The 19,496-nt window shown below is 36.7% G+C and overlaps 2 protein-coding genes across 4 annotated transcripts; both read left to right on the forward strand.

The window, feature by feature from the left end:
* Positions 1–1,290: 1,290 nt before the first annotated feature.
* On the forward strand, positions 1,291–9,522 carry LOC126723709 (xanthoxin dehydrogenase-like). Its single transcript, XM_050427485.1, has 3 exons — positions 1,291–1,475; positions 3,969–4,111; positions 8,672–9,522. Exons 1-3 carry the CDS (start codon positions 1,432–1,434, stop codon positions 9,325–9,327), a joined length of 843 nt encoding a protein of 280 aa, XP_050283442.1. The 5' UTR covers positions 1,291–1,431; the 3' UTR covers positions 9,328–9,522.
* A 1,676-nt stretch (positions 9,523–11,198) lies between these two features.
* On the forward strand, positions 11,199–19,191 carry LOC126723706 (uncharacterized). 3 transcript variants are annotated; one of them, XR_007654426.1, is made up of 7 exons: positions 11,200–11,770; positions 12,210–12,547; positions 13,998–14,150; positions 15,247–15,339; positions 16,786–16,840; positions 18,160–18,253; positions 18,641–19,191. XR_007654426.1 is itself a non-coding variant. In XM_050427479.1 (7 exons), exons 1-7 carry the CDS (start codon positions 11,296–11,298, stop codon positions 18,857–18,859), a joined length of 1,431 nt encoding a protein of 476 aa, XP_050283436.1. In that variant the 5' UTR covers positions 11,202–11,295; the 3' UTR covers positions 18,860–19,191. The 3 variants fall into 3 exon arrangements, 2 of the variants coding, with proteins under 2 accessions (XP_050283437.1, XP_050283436.1); XM_050427479.1 differs by having other exon boundaries at positions 11,202–11,770; positions 16,786–16,844; XM_050427480.1 differs by lacking the exons at positions 16,786–16,840; positions 18,160–18,253; positions 18,641–19,191 and adding an exon at positions 16,440–16,706 and having other exon boundaries at positions 11,199–11,770.
* The last annotated feature ends 305 nt before the right edge of the window (positions 19,192–19,496 follow it).

A 19,496-nucleotide genomic window follows, 5' to 3' on the forward strand; every position in this document is an offset into this window, starting at 1 on the left:
TTAATTTGGGTTCTTGCATATGTTGGACCTGATTCTCAAAACTTTCATTTACTATCTAAGACTGCAAGTTTGATTCTAGAGAAGAAAACCTATAACCCCATTTAAGATAGAAAATCGTAAGTTTAAAAACGGTAAAGGGAATAACAAAGTGAAGCTTAATCCTATTTATAGAAAAGATGATATTAATAACCACCACTTGCTGGGACTTAAAAAAAAAAAACCACTGCTTAAAGCTTTTTAAAGTTCCAAAAGTGATTTTCCCCAATAGCCCAACACTAATCATGACATCCCACAAACTGTTCACCATCTACTGTTACAATACACCATCCTAGCCAAACTTCCTCCTCACCTACTAAATGGGCTTCCAAGAGGAGAAACAACTCATATTCCCATCATTCAAATTTCAAGTGGCTATCTGCAGATAGAACCTGAACCCAATGCAATATCTTTAGCGAATCAATAAATTGTCCATAAAATTCAACTCAAACATTTCGTCAAGAAAAGAAATGATATTCTCAGCTAATGGCACAACAATGAGAAAGATCACAGTATCATACTCATGAAAAACAAAAGAGAGGCACACCCCAAGAACTAATATTCCCTGCATAGTATCAGTAATCAAGAAAAAATAAACATGCATGTTGGAGAAAACCCAATGGGAAAAAAGATTCTTGAGAACCCAAAAAGCTTTGTCCATTCATGTGATACCAAAAGCAGAAAAACAGAGGTATACACATACCCTTTTTGTCGAATGTTGATTGCAGATTTTCTAACCGCCTAAAATTTATCGGTTCTATTGATGCAACATTCATTATCATCAGCTATTACAAAAAACACAGATTAAAAACGTACCAAGCTTTAGAGGCCAAGACTTGAGGCGGCAGAGACTATGAACAGAGAGAGAAAAGAGAGAAGAGGTGATGGACTGATGGGTTTGGCTGAGATGAGATGGGGGCAGCGTTTAAGCCATGAACAAACAAAAAGTCAGATCGAAGGGAAGTTAAAATGAATATTGAAACAATGGGGTGAAATTTATTTTCCTGGTTTGTGTTTAGTTCCGACCAACTTTGTCTCTTTCTCTATTATCACCTTATCAAGGCTTCTGAACGAATTTTAAGTGTTTTTAGTGTTGCTAAAACAGTATAATGTTTCGCATTTTAATTGTAAGCGTGACAGATTTTTAGATGGTTTTTTTTCCTACGTGGCAGAATAGCTTTAATTGTATATATAGTAGTATTAGATTAGACTAGATTAGATTAGATGTGTTTTTTATCAAAAAAAAGAAAAGAAAGATTAGATGTGTTTGAGAAAGTCATAAAGGTATGTCTTTCAATTATTAAGACGAGAGCTAACCATAAATGGCTAGAGAATGCCTGTGTATTGAAGGAAATTGGAAAAAGAAACTGAGAGAGAGAGAGAGAGACTTGAGTCATGTCCACAGCCAACTCGGGTGAGTCTTCACTTCCAAGCCAAAGGTAAACCCACAAGTCCACAACACATCAAACCTTTCTATTGTACTTCATGCTTCAAACTTTATTGTGCTGTTCTCTCTGACTGTTCTGCTTTTGTGGTTCTGAGCTATATTGTACAAATTAATAAGATGCCAATTCTTTTTCTTTATTTTTTTTTGTTTTGTTCAGTTTCTGACTGTATCTTTTGCTTTTAACTATCAAACTGAACATGGGCTTGTTATCTTTGTTATGGTTTAAGATCTGAGTTTTTGCTAAATCCAATGGTGGAAAACACCTATCATTTCTGTAGGTTCAGTACCCTTTCTCTAACATGACAGTTTTGATTGAATCCGTAGCTTAGACCTTGAGTTTAACTCAAACTAGGCTTTATGAAATTTTTAGTTTTAAATGGAAGACTGAGAATATAGTGACATACTGTCTCTGTGTTTATTTCTGAATTTTTTTTTTCTTTTCCAAATGCTTGATTTAGGCCAAAATAGGACTTGTCCAAATGCTCAATTTTGTGCCTGAATCTGTACAGATCATCCTTATAGAAACAAAAAGACAAACTAGAACCTAAGGCATATTTTGCTGCAACATAGGCAGCTGCATTACAGGATCTTCTAACCCACACAAAAGAACAAGAAGTAAAGGACACAAAAGGACACAACTAAACTAAGTACATTGCTAATGATACTGCTAATAGAAGGACACAGTTGCATTAAAGGACACAGCTAAAATCAAGTTCATTTATAGCATATATGTATGTAGATATGCATACTCTGTCCGATTGACCCAAGTTTTACCAAACTTTTTTGTTTTGGTATGCGTAAGTGTTATGGTATTCTTATTCTTATTCAAAATTTACGTTCGTTGAGGATTCATACCTGAACTCAAAATTTTGGGAGTGAGGCTTGCTTTTTGTTGTAGTTTTATTGTTCATTGCCTTCAAATGTTACAGTTACTGCCAAATTTGCATCCAATTGTATACAGCAATTTCCTTGGCATCTAATCTTGGAAGATCTTTTACTACAATTCACTAAATTTATGACCAGTGTGTTTTACTGAATTTGTTGAAGACTAAATAGGGCAAGTGGCGCATATCTCATTAAGATTTCTTCTAGATAAGGTTTAAATAACAACCAACAAGGTTAGCACTTAGCAGAATAGTTCTTTGAAAGTAGTGTAACTTCATCTACCTATGAATTAGGTTGAGTTTGAATTACCAACCTAAGGATTAACATATTGCACTTCACTCACATGAGGTTTATTTGTATTTGCATTTGATATATAAATTTATTGTATTCTGATTATAATAAAGTTGATATTTTGTTTCATGGCATTCTTTTATTTAAACAATTTGGGCTGCAAAATTTTTGAGGTGGATAAAGTGTAACCTTTGAAACCACAATTTGGCAAATCAAACTCATCCCAAACCATATATGGGGAACAGGGTAAGCATAATTAATCTCGTGCTTGTTGGACAGAAGAAAACTTACACATTTGCAAGATAAAAGAACAAAAAGGTAATGTGATTCTGTCTTGACCACATAATACTCAAGGTCATTGATCATAAATAATTTTATAAAACGTAGCCAAGTACCAGAACTTGTCATTTATTATTTTATCAAACATGAGAGATTATGAGCCTGCTCCCAAGTCCACTTCTGCAGGATGGCTCATTAAATTAGAGATTAGGTTTGCTGCAGTTGATGTAGGTGAGCTAAGCATCATGGATAGGTTTGGTTGGCTATGCTTTAAACTTTTAATGAGGTTTGATGGTCAAAGGAAAAAGGAAACTTGATGGATTTTTCTTCTGGGAAGCTTCTTTTTAGAGGAATTAAGGACACTTACATTAGGTTTAATTGTGGGAAATAGTAGGAAATGTTTGAATCTTATCAAAGGCTTCTAGGTGTCTCACCTATGGTGTATCACACATCTTGGAACCTAGTGAAACTCACACAGCAATGGACTAGAAATATGAAGTTGAAGTAAAACAGGATGTGTACCTTTTTAAAAGACTAGAGTTTCAGACAAACCTAGGCTGCCTATCAATTTAAAATCAAGATTGTCATAACAAGACAATAATAATGCTCTAGAATTTAGCTGTCAAGAAAATGGGTAGATACCACAAGGATCATGGAAAGTTAGATCTTTATTTGATGATGTTCTCAAAATGTGTGTGTGTGTGTGCTTTTTTTGCATATTAATAAATCAACTTAATGATATCCTAAATATGAAGGATCCACTCATCTCAGAAAACTCATTTTTTTAGAAAATCCAAGTTTTTTTCTAGAAATCGAGTCAGTGAAGTACATTCCCAAGAATTGATTCCCTTTTATAGCTATGATTTGTTTTATACCTTTTAGTTTTGAGAGAATTCTGAGTCTTTAACTCAGACCAGAAGCTTGATCTGTGCTATTTATAGTTAAATTCAATAATTCATAGATTCTAACATATTATATTGGATTAAGATATATAATATAATATCTTCGTTGTGCCTTTCCCCTTCCTCAGATTATTGGGGAAAGTGGCATTGGTCACAGGTGGAGCCACTGGTATTGGAGAGAGCATTGTGCGCCTATTCCATAAACATGGTGCAAAGGTTTGTATAGTTGATGTACAGGACAAGCTTGGCCAGAATGTCAGTGATACCCTTGGTGGTTGTTAACGTGTATTGTGTTATGGGCATTAGGCCCAATTAGGTTACTTGTATAGCACACTTGTACTTGTAGTACTACACTCTACTTGTACTGCACACATATGCCTCCTATATAAAGGCAGTGATGTATATTTTTTTATTCATGAAATACAATACAATTATTCTGTATTTCTAACATGGTATCAGAGCCACTGCTCTGATCTTTTCTTAGCAGTCTTGTCTTCATTAGTGTGACTTCCTTTGTTTACTAACGCTTCCGCATCACAACTGCCGCCGCAGCCTCTCGCCGTTGAACCTCCGACGTCATCCAGCCGTCGTCCTTGGGTTCCGGACCTGCAGCCGCTGTCATTAAGGAGTTTCACACTGCACAGACCACTGCCCTTTGCATCACCGCTGCGAATATTGCTCCGATTTCATTTTTGAAGGTACCACTGAGATCGTCCTGCGCCGATCTACACTTTCGTGGAAGCCTCGCCTCCATCGGAGACCGCACGCGCCCCCACGCGCCGCTCAAAGCTGCTGCGACGCTGATCACGCGCTAAACGCGCCTTCCACGCGCCACCACGCGCTGCCACGCTCTCTCACGCGCCGGCGACGCTCTCTCCACGCGCTGCCACGCGCCGGAACCTGGTCTGTTGACGTCATCCCCTCTGCCACGTCAGCCCTAACTGCGTCAGCATCCACTATTCTGCTGACGTCATCGCCACGTCATCCTGTGACGTCATCTGCTGGCCGTTGACCGTTGACCAACCGTTGACCGTTGACCAGCTGTTGACCGTTGACTTTTCCAGAGTTGACTTTTTCTGTCCAGGTTCTCCTTACCCAGTTTTTCGCGTAGATTTCATTTTTGCAGTCTATTTTTGCATATTTTGCTTCAAAATGAAGAATAAGGACAAGTCTTCTTCCTCTTGCAACAATCGTCGCCGACAATCCAACAAACGTTTTTGCAATTTTTGCAAACGATTTGGCCATAATATTGAGACTTGCTATCAACGCAACAAATCAGCTGTTTCCATCTCTGCTGCTACTGTTGCAAACACTGAGAGTGTCCAACCTATGGCTCCCGTCTCTGCAAAGTCTCAGTCTTCTGGATCCACTTTCACCATTTCCATAGATGACCTTACAAATATCATCGCCAATGTCATTCGTACGGTTGGTAATGCATCTTATTCCTCTTCTCTCTCAGCTTTATCTGGTATGTCTCCTACCTCTTGGCTTATGGATTCTGCTTGTTGCAATCACATGACACCTCACTCGTCCTTATTTTCTGACCTTAAACCTGCACCGCACCCTCTTAATATTCGCACAGCAAATGGTTCCACAATGTCTGGTCATAATATAGGTTCCGTTGCGACCTCCAATCTCTCGGTTCCTGGAGTCTTTAATATTCCTGACCTTTCTTATAATTTATTTTCTGTTGGACAATTAGCTGAGTTGGGTTATCGCATTATCTTTGATTATTCTGGGTGTATTGTGCAGGATCCGAGGACGGGACAGGAGCTTGGGACTGGTCCCAGAGTTGGGCGTATGTTTCCCGTGGACAACCTTCGTCTTCCACTTGTTGCTCCAGTTTCTGTTGCTGCAGCTGCTACTGCTTCTTCAATTCCTTCCCTTGCACTTTGGCATGCTCGACTTGGTCATGCATCTTCCTCTCGGGTACAACAATTAGCTTCTAGAGGTTTGTTAGGTTCAGTGTCTACGAAAAATTTTGATTGTGTTTCGTGCCAACTAGGAAAACAACCAGCTTTGCCTTTCAATACTAGTGAATCAATATCCACTGATATCTTTGACCTTATTCATTCTGATGTTTGGGGACCTTCTTCTGTCTCTAGTATTGGTGGGTCTCGATATTTTGTTGTCTTTGTTGATGATTACTCTCGCTATAGCTGGATTTTTAATATGAAACATCGTTCTGAATTATTGCAAGTATATTCTAATTTTGCAAAAATGGTTGAAACTCAGTTTTCCAAACGCATCAAAATTTTTCGATCTGATAATGCTCTTGAATATACTCAATATGCTTTCCAAGCTGTTTTGCATTCCTATGGCACTGTTCATCAACTAACTTGTCCAGGTACCTCTCAGCAAAATGGTCGAGCCGAACGGAAACTTCGTCATATTCTTGACACTGTTCGTGCTCTTCTTCTCTCTGCCAAAGTTCCTGCTCCTTTTTGGGGCGAAGCTGCTCTTCATGCTGTTCATACTATTAATCGCATTCCGAGTCCGGTTATCCAAAACCAAACTCCATATGAGCGCCTTTTTGGGTCATGTCCAGACTATCACCACCTTCGCTCCTTTGGTTCTGCTTGTTTCGTTCTTCTTCAGCCACATGAGCATAACAAACTTGAGCCTCGGTCAAGGCTTTGTTGTTTTCTTGGCTATGGCGAAACTCAAAAGGGGTATCGGTGTTATGACCCTGTCTCTCATCGTCTTCGTATTTCTCGCAATGTTGTCTTTTGGGAACATCGCCTCTTTGTCGAGCTCTCTCACTTTCGTGCCTCCCTATCTTCCTCCTCTGTTTTAGATCTTTTTCCAGATGAGACACATATTCCTTCTGTAGATGCTCCTGATCCTCCTGTAGTTGCTCCTGATTCTCTTGTAGACTTCTCTGTCCAACCACCAGATATCACTGATCCCTTTCCTAGTTCACCCTTTAATGAACAGGTGGAAGATGAACAGGTTGAAGACGAGCTACCCAACCCCAACCCTGAGCTTGGGTCCCCTGCTCCTGCTCCGCCTGAAGATCTTGCACAAGACATTCCACCTCGTCACTCAACTCGAGTAAGATCTATTCCTACACATTTACTTGACTATCATTGTTACACTGCTCTTGCTACATTACATGAGCCTCACACCTATCGTGAGGCTTCCACTGACCCTTTATGGCAGAGTGCAATGAAAGAGGAACTTGATGCATTATCTAAAAACCATACTTGGGATTTGGTGACACTCCCTCCCGGGAAATTTGTGGTTGGTTGTAAGTGGATCTACAAGATTAAGACTCGCTCTGATGGGTCCATTGAGCGCTACAAAACTCGTCTTGTTGCAAAAGGCTTTACACAGGAGTATGGGATTGATTATGAAGAGACCTTTACTCCGGTTGCTCGTATCTCATCTGTCCGTGCCCTCTTAGCTGTTGCTGCTGCCCGTAAATGGGATCTTTTTCAGATGGATGTCAAAAATGCTTTCCTTAATGGGGATTTACATGAAGAAGTTTATATGCAACCTCCTCCTGGTCTCTCTGTTGACTCAAACAAGGTTTGTTACCTTCGACGTGCACTTTATGGCCTTAAACAAGCTCCCCGAGCTTGGTTTGCCAAATTCAGCTCTACCATCTCTCATTTGGGTTACATGGCCAGTCATTATGATTCTGCCTTATTTCTTCGTCGCACTGACAAAGGCACTATTTTACTTCTCCTGTATGTGGATGATATGATCATAACTGGTGATGACCTCATTGGCATTCAAGAACTCAAGGATTTTCTCAGTCAGCAATTTGAGATGAAAGATCTTGGACATCTCAGCTACTTCTTGGGTCTTGAAATCACTCATTCTACTGATGGACTTTATCTTACTCAAGCTAAGTATGCTTCTGAACTCTTGTCTCGAGCTGGACTCACTGATAGCAAGACTGTTGACACTCCAGTTGAGCTTAATGCGCATCTGACTCCTTCAGGGGGGAAACCATTGTCTAATCCCTCTCTTTACAGACGATTGGTTGGCAGCCTAGTTTATCTCACAGTTACTCGTCCAGACATCTCCTATGCTATTCATCAGGTGAGCCAGTATCTGTCTGCTCCACGATCAACTCACTATGCTGCTGTTCTGCGCATTCTTCGATACTTGAAGGGCACCCTCTTTCATGGCCTTTTCTACTCAGCTCAGTCTCCTCTTGTACTCCGTGCATTCTCTGATGCTGATTGGGCAGGAGATCCTACTGATCGCAGGTCTACTACAGGTTACTGTTTTCTCCTTGGTTCTTCTTTGATTTCTTGGCGAAGCAAGAAACAAACTTTTGTGGCCCGCTCCAGTACTGAAGCAGAATATCGTGCTCTTGCTGATACCACATCTGAGCTCCTTTGGCTACGATGGCTCCTTAAGGATTTGGGTGTGTCTACCTCCTCTGCTACTCCCCTTTATTGTGACAACCAGAGTGCCATTCATATTGCTCATAATGATGTCTTTCATGAACGGACTAAACACATCGAGATTGATTGTCATTTTATCCGTTATCATCTTGTCCATGGTGCTCTTAAGCTTTTCTCCGTCTCCTCCAAAGATCAACTTGCAGATATCTTCACCAAGTCACTTCCTAAGGGACGCACTCGTGATTTGGTTGACAACCTCAAGTTGGTCTCACATCCACCTTGAGTTTGAGGGGGGCTGTTAACGTGTATTGTGTTATGGGCTTTAGGCCCAATTAGGTTACTTGTATAGCACACTTGTACTTGTAGTACTACACTCTACTTGTACTGCACACATATGCCTCCTATATAAAGGCAGTGATGTATATTCTTTTATTCATGAAATACAATACAATTATTCTGTATTTCTAACAGTGGTGAACCAAACACTTGTTATTTCCATTGTGATGTCTCTAAAGAAGATGATGTTTGCTGGGCAGTTGACTTCACAGTCAGTAAATTTGGTACACTGGACATCATGGTCAACAATGCTGGGTTATCGGGCTCACCATGTCCTGATATCCGTAATGTAGACATATCTGAGTTTGAGAAGATATTTGATGTAAATGTGAAGGGAGTCTTTCTTGGAATGAAACATGCAGCTAGGATTATGATCCCACTAAAGAAGGGCTCAATAATTTCTATATGCAGTGTTGCAGGTGTCATTGGGGGCATAGGTCCCCATCCTTATACAGGGTCTAAGCATGCTGTGTTAGGGCTAACGAAGAATGTTGCAGCTGAGCTAGGGCTACACGGGATACGTGTCAACTGTGTTTCTCCTTATGGTGTTGCTACAGGCTTGGCTGTAGCTCACTTTCCTGAGGAGGAGAGAACTGAGGATGCCATCGCGGGTTTTCGTGCTTTTATGGGGAAGATTGCTAACTTGCAGGGGGTGGAATTGACTGTTGATGATGTTGCTAATTCTGTGCTCTTCTTAGCAAGTGATGAAGCAAGGTATGTCAGCGGGGCTAATCTCATGGTTGATGGTGGCTTCACTTGCTCAAATCACTTACTGCGGGTCTTTAGATGATGCATAACATTCAAGAATTTGGCCGCCTTGTTTTAGTAGCTGTTGGAAGCTTGTTAAGTGTGATAATCTTGGTGGCAGGTCAATAAGTAGTAAAAGGTTTGATTTGAATCTCATCTGTTGTAGACTAAATATTCGAGATGGATTGTGACACTGCAAATTGAAATAAAAGGATATTCCATGATGGGATTCAACAAATTTTTATTTTTATAAATATTTTGGTTGTCATTTTATGTTTAGAATTGGGAGCTAACTAAACTAGTTCTTGTGAAAAAGTTGCTTGGGTCTTTGGTAGAAGTGACTTTGAAAGCAGTGGTTGGCACAGGAACAGAAGATGGTGATGCTGAAGATATTGGCGATTTATTTTATTTATTGGTGATCAATTTGAGTAAATTGTGGCAATTCCTGTGGTTTGTAATTGTTTAGAATTATTGGCAGCTGTGGTGGTAGGGGTAACAATGGTTTTGTGGTGCTGGTGTCATGAGGCTAGTATTGTTAAATTGCAGTTTTCTGGTGGCAACTAAGGTGGCTAAAATGGTAGGAAAATCACTAAATTAAGTTCCTACCATAATTTAAGAATTTTAAGATAACTAGCACCATGTATGAATAATACATGAATTTATTAATGAAATTAATTTAACTTAAACAAAGAATCTTCTCAAAAAAAAAAAAAAAAAAACTTACAAAAGAACAAATAATATCATGTACTAATAATTTTTTCGGAATATGAATGTGTATTGATTTGAATAACACTTCCTAATAGGAATAGAGAATATTAATTGTACTCATTGTAAAATTTGGTAACAAAGTTTCAACTGGAATAAATATTATTGCTATTTTGTTTAGTACTTTTGGCAATGAAATCCAAGTTGGAGCAATTTTTTTTTTTATTCAAAATTTTTAAATGATTAATTATGAAATCTATAAACAAAAGAAAAAGCAGGAGTAAACTACCAGATAAAAAGTCAGCATGTAAGTTCTACATTGAGCCATCTATATTATCCTATGAAATAGTATGAACTGCAACAATGCCCACATCTAACCCAGAGAATGGAATTTTTCTTATGGTTGGTTTTGCTTTTGTGGCGATTAGGTGAATTGGATCCAATTTTAATTATATGTGGAACTATCTTTTTGTTTTTTTTTTAAAGGATAGTTCTAACCTCTTTTGTAATTGCTCTATATTATCATGCTAAGACATCAAATTTTTGGTGTAGGTGAAAATTATATTCCAAATCTTTTATTCGACGACAAAAGATTTCTAAATGAACATTTCTGTCTCTAATCACTCAAACATACTTATTAAAATTTTCTATTCAAGCAACTCCTGAGAAAGTGTTCAATTCAGAAATTTTTTTTTTCTAGTAAACCTTTTATTTAATTTTTATTTATTTCGTCTTCTTCTTTTATTCTTTTTGGGTTGAGAAACAAGGGCATTATAAGTTTTTTTGAGTATCTAACTATTTTCTCCTATGTATATAGTCTCTCATCCTATACACACCAGCTTATTACATGAAATAATCATTTGGGATCACCCTAAATATTGATGGGACGTTTTGATTATATTTAATTTTGAAATTATACATTATTTTTCTTTTTTTCAAAATAGTAATACAAATACAAATCCCACACTTTGTTCTTATTACGGATTAAAAATTTTCAACTGTTTTGTTTTTATTAAAAAGAAAACATTTTTTTTTTTTTTGAGAAGAATAAAAAGAAAACATCCTAAATTTTTTTTTTTTTGAGAAACAAAACATCCTAAATTTTAGCAAGGCCTAAACTAGTAGCACTAAAAAATAAAAGAAAAAAGAAAAACCGCCCAATGCAGAAAAATGTGTTAGACCAAAAAAACAGACCGTTCGGTTCCAACTTCCAACACTCAACTCTCTCTCTCTCTCTCTCTCTCTCACACACACACACACACACACACACACACACACAAACTCATTAGTTTCTAAACTCCAACCCATGGCTTCTCTTCAACCTTCTTGGTTTTCTTCCCTCAACACCATCTCTCCTTCAAAACCCACTTTCTTTCCATCCACAAATCTCAACAAATCCAATTCATTCAAACCATTCAAGCTCTCATCCTCTACAAATCAATCCAACGCCGAATCTTCAGAACCTATATCACCAAATTCACCAGAAACCACTCCAGAACCAGAGCCAGCTTCTGTTGACCCGGTGAAGCTCGCATTCGAAAAGGCCAAGTCGTATAAGAAGTCACTGCAATCCAAACCAGTTTCGAAAATTGAGCAGAACCCAGTTGAGGTTTCTGGTGGAAGTACTGTAATTGGGAATGGAGAAGGTGAAGGTGTTGGTGGTGGCACTAAGGAAGTGCCGGTTTCGGTTAAAGTTGCAATGGAAAAGGCCAAAGAGTACAAAATGAATAAGGGGGTTGTGAGTGGTGGCAAGAGTGGTGGAGAGGGTGACACAATTTCAGGTATTGTTTAGGGAAGTTGAAGTTTTGAGATAGAAATAGAATGCAAGAATTTTTTTTCTTAATTGATTGGCTGTGCTACATTTAGTTGTATGTAGGTTTTGTTTTTATCATATAATGTGTTTGATAAAGGACATGTCAATTAAGGAAGTAACAAAAGAGTATGACTTTGGATAGAATAAAGCTGACCCTGAGGATCCATAGTAGAGACTGAATTTTTGGGAATAACGCTTGGTTTTTGTTGTTGTAATGTGTTTGATATTTTATTCATTACCTTAGTAAACCTATGGAGTAGCAATAAAAAAAGAAAAAGAAAAACATATGGAGTGTTAATGATCTGTATGATTGATGGCTGATTACAAGTTTGAATTGTTGCTCGATGAAAAATGACATATTTGGTTGAGCAATTTGAGCTAAATTAGCTATGTGCATTTATTTTTAGGACTGAAGAGAGGAAATGGGGGTAATCTGGGAAATGGGGTTGTGGAGAAAACTGTTAATAAGAAGGGGGAGCTGTCAATTTCGAACATTGATTTTATCGGGCTGGAATTTGCGGATAAGAAGAGGAGCAGGGGATTGCCACCTGGGCTGGCTCCTGTTGTAGACCCTTTCCTGGAAGGGGACTTGCCTGAGGTGGAGATTATTGTTGGGGATACCAGAAAGTTTGAAGAAAAAACCTCATTGAAGCCTGAGCTGACTCAGGAAGATGATTCAAGTCTTTACAAGCCAAAGGTTTCTTCGTGGGGAGTCTTTCCTAGACCCAACAATATCTCAAAAACGGTATGGTGATTGCTATGAGAACTGATGATAGATTAGTGAGTTGATATGTTTTTGTCAATTGTTTTGGTGTACATGCTTTTCGTTGATGTTCTGAATTTGTGGGCTTGGAGGATTTTAGTCTCTTATGTTTAGTAATTTGTTAAAGTGATGATATTATGTTAGAAAACATATTATATACTCTGAAGGTTTGCTATAAATAGTAAACTATCTTAGTTTAGAATCTCTTATTCAAGTTTCTGACATGTATAATCAAGATGGAAATTATAGAAAGCAAGCAAAAAAAGAAAGAAAGAAAGAAAAGGACAACATGGAGAAACAGCTAGGGCTCTGTACTATTTTGAAGCTTCAAACTTGTCAATGTTGATCAAATATTTAATTTTTGAATCTAACACATGTTATAATTACTCATTAATCTCAATGCTGGCCTCTGAGTGCTGATACCAGCTAGATCTCTGAAGTTATAAATTACTTTCCTTACGGTAACTACTTTTGCTACATAGATGATGTGCATTCATTCTTCAAGCATTGAAGAAATCAATTAACTGAGTCAATGCCTGCACAAATCCTTGATTGATGTAGATGACAATATCTATCAGAATGCCTGCACAAATTCTTGTGTCTATATTCATGTCAAACTTGTCCATGGACAGACTACACCCATAAAAAGCAATCTGATGGGTTGTTGTAAAGGATTTTATAACTATTGAAATGCCCACAAAAATCTTTGATCTTTGTTGAAGAACTTGTCTCCCCCTGATGTTGTGTATGTGTATAGGTACATATCAAGGAATCCAGGAACAAGGCAAAAACACAAATGAGTGAAAGATGGATTCTTCTGCATGCCTATATATCAATTGAATTCCTGGCATGAATTTTCATTTTTGTTGAAGAGGTTGGAGCTCTTTGGTTCCACCTTTTTAAATTAAAATATTGAAATAATTGAAGAAATGCTAGCTTCAGTTTCACCCTTTAAGCATTATTTTATGACACTAGTCATATGCTTATATCTTACAATGGAGGATAGAATGGTCTCTTGGTTATTTTTAGAAAAGGTGTATCATATATGTTTGTCGCATCGTGTTCTCTGTTTTCTTTTAAAATTCCTTCCTAAGTAACTTTCAAAGTTTTACAAGCACATAACATTGAAGACCCTATCTCTTATATCTTATTTGACCATGGCATTGAATAGCAGAGTACAGAAACATTCAGAAGATGTTTTTCTACAGTATCATTAAACGAGTCAATCCGTCTTGTACTTAACTCTGTTGGTTTGTTAGTACAATTATAAATATATTTGTTAAGTAATCATCAATTATCTTTTTCCCTAAAGCAATATGTATTTCATTATAGAGGATTGTTATTTGTTTCATAGTGGATGCCGCTTTTTAGTGTAAGTCACAAGAGCACCAAAAGGTGTTTTTCTTAGAGATTTCTTTCTGTTCTTTGTTAGTTTGGTGGTGGAAGAGTTATACGCCCTGGGGAGGTGCTTGAAACAGCGGAAGAGAAAGCTGCTAAAGAAACACGTACAAGACAGTTACTTGCTGCCTACAGGAGTGAAATGGGCTTAGACATTGATCCAAAGTTAAAATCTGAATGTGAAGAGGTATGTTTCTATCAAAATATCATCTTCTTAACATGTTTTTATGAGCTTGTACATATGTTCTTGAATAAATGCTATAAGTGCATTTGTATCAAGCAATTCAAGTTGGTCTTAGGCTTTATCATGTTTTTGTCATGATCTAAGGTCTTAGTCCAAGAAAATCATTCAATTTATAAATTTTCACAGTATTTGAATTGAATTTAAAATTATGATTGTTGTTTAAATTAAAATTTTAGTGATGACTGGTTTAGTGATGGCCTTGGTCGTTTGGATAGGGTATTGAGACTTGAGAGCGATGACTTGTTAGTGTCAATGGTTGTCGTGGTCGTTACAGCTTGCTAAAGCTGGTTAGTGGTGGAGTTTGTGATTACAATGGGTTGTGTGCAGTGGTATTGGACAATACCACGATGATGGTGATCGATGTGCTTGGCAATGATGAACTGTTAAAATTTAATTTGAAGTAGTTATGGTTAGTGGGACTTGTGAGATGAGTTAACAACTTGGTGTTAGTATTTAACAGTGGCAATGCTGCTGCTAAATGGTAAGTTTTGTAGCTTAGCTGGTGCAAAAATGGCATTGGCTATGAAGGGCTGTCATAGGGTATCCGCGGGTGGTGGTCTCAATGGTAGTGGAGGCAGCATTTAATAATTCTTACCAAATGCTCTGTTCATTTCTTATTTGGGTGTAATTTCCAATGATCTGAATTGGCTCCAAAATCCTCACCCCCTCCCCGTGTCCTTCCTCCCTTTTTTTTTCTTGGGGGTGGGGATGGGTTGAGGGTTTGAAGATTTAAATTTTAAGCTTAAATTGCAGGCAAACGAACAAAAGTCAAGTCCCAATATTTTATATGGAAAAGGTTTAACTAATAAGGAGAGAATTTGGATAGGATAATCTACAATTTTCAATAAAGTTTGGCTTTGCAATATGGTTGGAAAATAGAAACTTTCAGTTAGAGAGAAGTTACTTTCACTGGGTCTGGAAACTAGTTTTTCAGTTTGACCCTTGTGTTTCTGTGTTTATTTTCCTTTAACTGCCAGTAAATTAATGTTCTATTGCATTTTTCATTTTTGAGAGCCATAATGCATTATCATGTTTATAGGCATTGAAGGATGGGGACTCATTAATGAATATTGGAAGGCTTAAGGAAGCATTGCCCTATTATGAAAAGGTTATGGATAAGTTAACATTCAAGGTAATTTATTGTTTGAACTGTTTGAGCTGCTTTTGTACTTGAAAAGAGATCTCACATCTCTCTCTTTCCCCTCCCCATCCCTTTCCCTAACATGGAAAGCCATAAATAAGAAGGGGCATATTTATAGATTTTCTATTTGAGTGCTATTGTGATTATGTATTTTTATTTATTTATAAAAGTGGATTACTGATGTTAAGTTGTTAACTACCATATTTACTCTGAAATTAGGATGGTTGAGGCATTTGTGGGTAGGATGAGTTAGGATTTGTTGTGCCCTGGGCGTTGAAGATTAATGAAAAGTATACTCTACCAGGCTCATGATTTAGAGCGGAGAACGGGATTGGCAGTTTACATAGCCAATTTTGCAATATTGAAGACATTATAGATAGGGAAATTCTTTTCTTAAAAGAAAAATCTAACTGAATTTTCGTGCTAAATAATTTGGGAGCTCTATTTTCAAGATATATCTGTGTAACACATGATCCACCTCTTGTGCTTTTGGTGAGTGAAGCATGCTGTCACATCATTTTTGCATGAACTTTTTGTATGATTGGTTAGTATATATACCATCACTCTAGAAAAATATACTATCCATAATTGAACATGCTCAAAATATGAATTGAGATAGGATATCAGGAAATTGATTCTCATAATCAAATTTGAATCTATTTCATTTGTAAAATAGGTGACGTGATTGGCAGACATCCTTGTTGTGGGAAAATTAGAGGAAACTCAAAGCTAGGTGGTTTCACAGGATCTTTGTAAAATGGATTTTTGTAATGTGTTGTTTTAGGGAAGTTGAGCAGAAAGCCAATTGCTGCACATGAAAGTAGTCTGACTTGATTAGGGGACATGAATGATTTCTCTTGAGAAAGGATTCTATGCTTCACTGATGAGTTTAATAGTGATAATGAAGAGGTGGACTTGGGAGTCGTGTTGGTGATAGAACGTTGAAAATGTCTGTGGCTAAGTTCTATATTTGTAGCTATTGCTTTTGTTTGCTCTTCCTTTTATGTCTTTTTACATGTTTCTTTTTTCTTCTAGGGGTGTCTCCTCCTTTTTTTATTCCTATATCTTTATACATTTTTATATCAAACCAGAAAAAGGAAAGAAAAGAAGTATTCCTGGGAATCAAGAACTTCCAGTTACAATTTACTAGCTCTAGTTGTATCCTCCCTTCTGCATCCAGGGGGAAGGTTTCTTTATTCATCTCTAATATACGTGAACTATTTTTGCCTCGAGGTTTGGAAGATTCATTAATTACTGCATGATTTTATGTCAACTTAAAAATCAAATATAGCTTTATTTGCAAGTACACTAATCTATTGGAGGTTATTGTACAACATTTATCTATCTGGTTTTTTCCCCCTCTTTTTGAAATGGTTTCTTTAGGAGTGACAGTATCTGAATATTTTGTGATTTGTTTCATGCATGTTATTCTTGCAGAGTGACCTTCATGGGTTAGCTGCGATACAATGGTCTATTTGTCAAGACTCGCTCAGTAGGTATATATGTCTTTTGAGATTTTACTAGATGCCCCTTATGACATCCCTTAACATGCCATAAAACTGAATTTGTTCATTGTGCTTTATGTTGAATATCGAATGAGTCTGTTGTTCCTTTGATGCATAATAAAGACATGTTTGTCATCATTTTGTCTTTAAGGCAACTTCTATCAAACTTATAAGTTTGTTTCCATCTTTGGGATTACTGTGGTCTCTTCATCTCTCACTGTGACGTGCATTTAATGCCATCTTACACATGTAATGCACTGATTAAAATTCTTTGTTATCTGTACATCACAAAATTTTGTAGGTTTATTTATAAGCAATTTTAAAAAAATAATTAGGTTGATCTTTGACCGGACAAACATCATCACATGTTAATTTTTGACTACATAAGTATTGTCATTTGTCACATATAAGTTGTGGTTCAGGTTTCAGCTAGTGTGTTATACTCCATTGTCCTTGAATCATTTGCAAGCTTACAAACATTGTAATAAATTCTGAGTTATTGAGATTTGTAAAAATATTTAAACTATATTTGCTAGGTGTGAAGTTTGTAATGGTGCATCCAAAAATAAAAAATAAAAGTTTAATGGACAAGGCTTTGCTCTAGTTGTTGTAAACTTTTTTGTTGAATAAGGTATTTGAAATTGTAATGTTGAATAGGATGGTTTGGGGCTTATTTTTGTATCTTTGTTAAAAAGGAACTAAGTTTTGAAAATCAGCTGCTGCACTTTTGGAGGTTCAGTTATGACAGTAGAAAAGTTAGCATCATATGGTGATTTATATTAATTAGTTTTGTGAATATTTTTTACTAAGATTGAATAGCGAAGAAAGAAATGAAAAAAAGACAACAAAACTTTTAAAAGCAAATATAGATGAGAGAAGTGTAGTAGATGGGAGGACTTAATTTATATGGCCTAATACAAAAGGATAAGTTGAATTGTTAAGAGAGTCCTAGTCAAACTTTGATCACTTTGGTCCCACCCAAGTCAGGGTAGATGGAATTATACTTCTTGAGTTCATATGGCTGTTAAATTACAATGACAAAAAAAGGATTGAGAATTGTGAAAGTTAGATTTAATTTGCAAGCCTGACAAATATCACTACAACATAGTTTTTCCTGAAAGCTACATACCATTGATTGTAATACCTGAATGGATATATCAGAGTTATTATGCCTAATTACTAATAGTTTGCTGTGCATGATTTGAAAAAATTTCACGTAATGATGTATGTTAGATTGTATTTGTAACCTCTTGACTAGCAAATGAAAGTGCTGAGTGATGTTAATAGTTGTAATAATTGTTGACAGGTCGAATGAGGCTCGATTAATGTATGAAAAGCTTCAGTCCCACCCAAATGCTCAAGTAAACAAGAAAGCAAGACAATTCGTGTTCAGCTTTCAGGTAATCACCAATTCGTTGTGTGAATAATATAGTGTCTATGTTTATGGGTGAAAGCTAACAGGGAAGCCTCAACAAACATGAACAGTGACAGCATTTCAATGCCTAAATAGCTATTTGCTATGCGGGTATTTTCTTTTCCTAATCATCACAAATTAATGGTTTTCAAAATTTATTTTCCCAACACCAGTTCCTTATGTGTACAGGTTCTTTAGAATTGATCTTTCACATTACAAAATAAAATCACTTTTTTTTTTTTCCTTCTAAAATAAATACACTTTTCTTTCCTACTTTTCTTGTGTACCTCTCTCTCTCTTTCTTCTTTTTTTTTTTTTTTTTTTTTTTAATTTTATTTTATTTAAATTCAACTGAAAATTACAACTCTAACAGGCCATGGAGATGATGAAGGTCACAACGAGCAGTCCTTTTTATCTAAAGAACACAGGTTACCAGAATTTTTTTGAAGCGTTTGTTGAAAATAAATCCAACTACCCACTTAAAGAAGCTGAGATTGAAGAGGGTTCTCTGAGGCAAGTTCTCCCATATATTATTTTTCTGGTTTCTCCCATTTTTGCCATTCTGCTCATTGCCATACAAAAGAGGATATAAATTCAAAGATAGAGTTTACAACTACAACTAGGAAATGATTAAAAATCGTTGTTCTTGGAGCTGTATATATCTTACCCCCCCCGCCCCAACCTTTACGCGAAAAAAAGAGAGGAAAAAAGAATGGTATATATCTCTAACTATTATGTTAGTTTATAGTATTACTAGTCATGTGGCTGGTTCAGTAAAAAGAAGCTTTTCCAAGAATTCTATTTACATGTAATCAAGAGGCATGTATAGTTAGATCATACAAGGATGAGAAATTTGTGTGTGCATGGTGTTATGTAAACTAATATGCAGGTTGAATAAAAGGGTCAAGAATCATTAACATGACATTCACCATTTGAACACAATTGGGCCGTTAGCTATCTAATGCCAATTTTAGAATCAGAGAAAATGCTAATGGGTCGTGAAAACTGAAAAGCTCCTCTTTATCAAATATCTTTGGGGGTCTTCTTTTTGTGAAAATATGAACTAGTGTCTACACAAAGAGCAGCACAATTTGACTGATCCAACTTTCATGTTTTATTCTGTCCTATGTTTAGGTGCAATCACGTGTGAATTATTTCCCCCCGTTATTTAATCTATGCTACAATTTTTAAATTACTTCTATAAATGTCATTTAAAACTATTAGCGATT

This window comes from Quercus robur, chromosome 4, assembly GCF_932294415.1.
Source record: "Quercus robur chromosome 4, dhQueRobu3.1, whole genome shotgun sequence".
Classification (NCBI taxonomy): Eukaryota; Viridiplantae; Streptophyta; class Magnoliopsida; order Fagales; family Fagaceae; genus Quercus; species Quercus robur.

Coding starts and splice junctions, on each gene's coding strand:
- LOC126723709 (XM_050427485.1), top strand. CDS start 1,432: ATGTCCACAGCCAACTCGGGTGAGTCTTCACTTCCAAGCCAAAG. Junction 1,476..3,968: donor TCTTCACTTCCAAGCCAAAG/GTAAACCCACAA, acceptor CCCCTTCCTCAG/ATTATTGGGGAAAGTGGCAT. Junction 4,112..8,671: donor GAATGTCAGTGATACCCTTG/GTGGTTGTTAAC, acceptor GTATTTCTAACA/GTGGTGAACCAAACACTTGT.
- LOC126723706 (XM_050427479.1), top strand. CDS start 11,296: ATGGCTTCTCTTCAACCTTCTTGGTTTTCTTCCCTCAACACCATCTCT. Junction 12,548..13,997: donor CCAACAATATCTCAAAAACG/GTATGGTGATTG, acceptor GTTCTTTGTTAG/TTTGGTGGTGGAAGAGTTAT. Junction 16,845..18,159: donor TGTCAAGACTCGCTCAGTAG/GTATATATGTCT, acceptor AATTGTTGACAG/GTCGAATGAGGCTCGATTAA.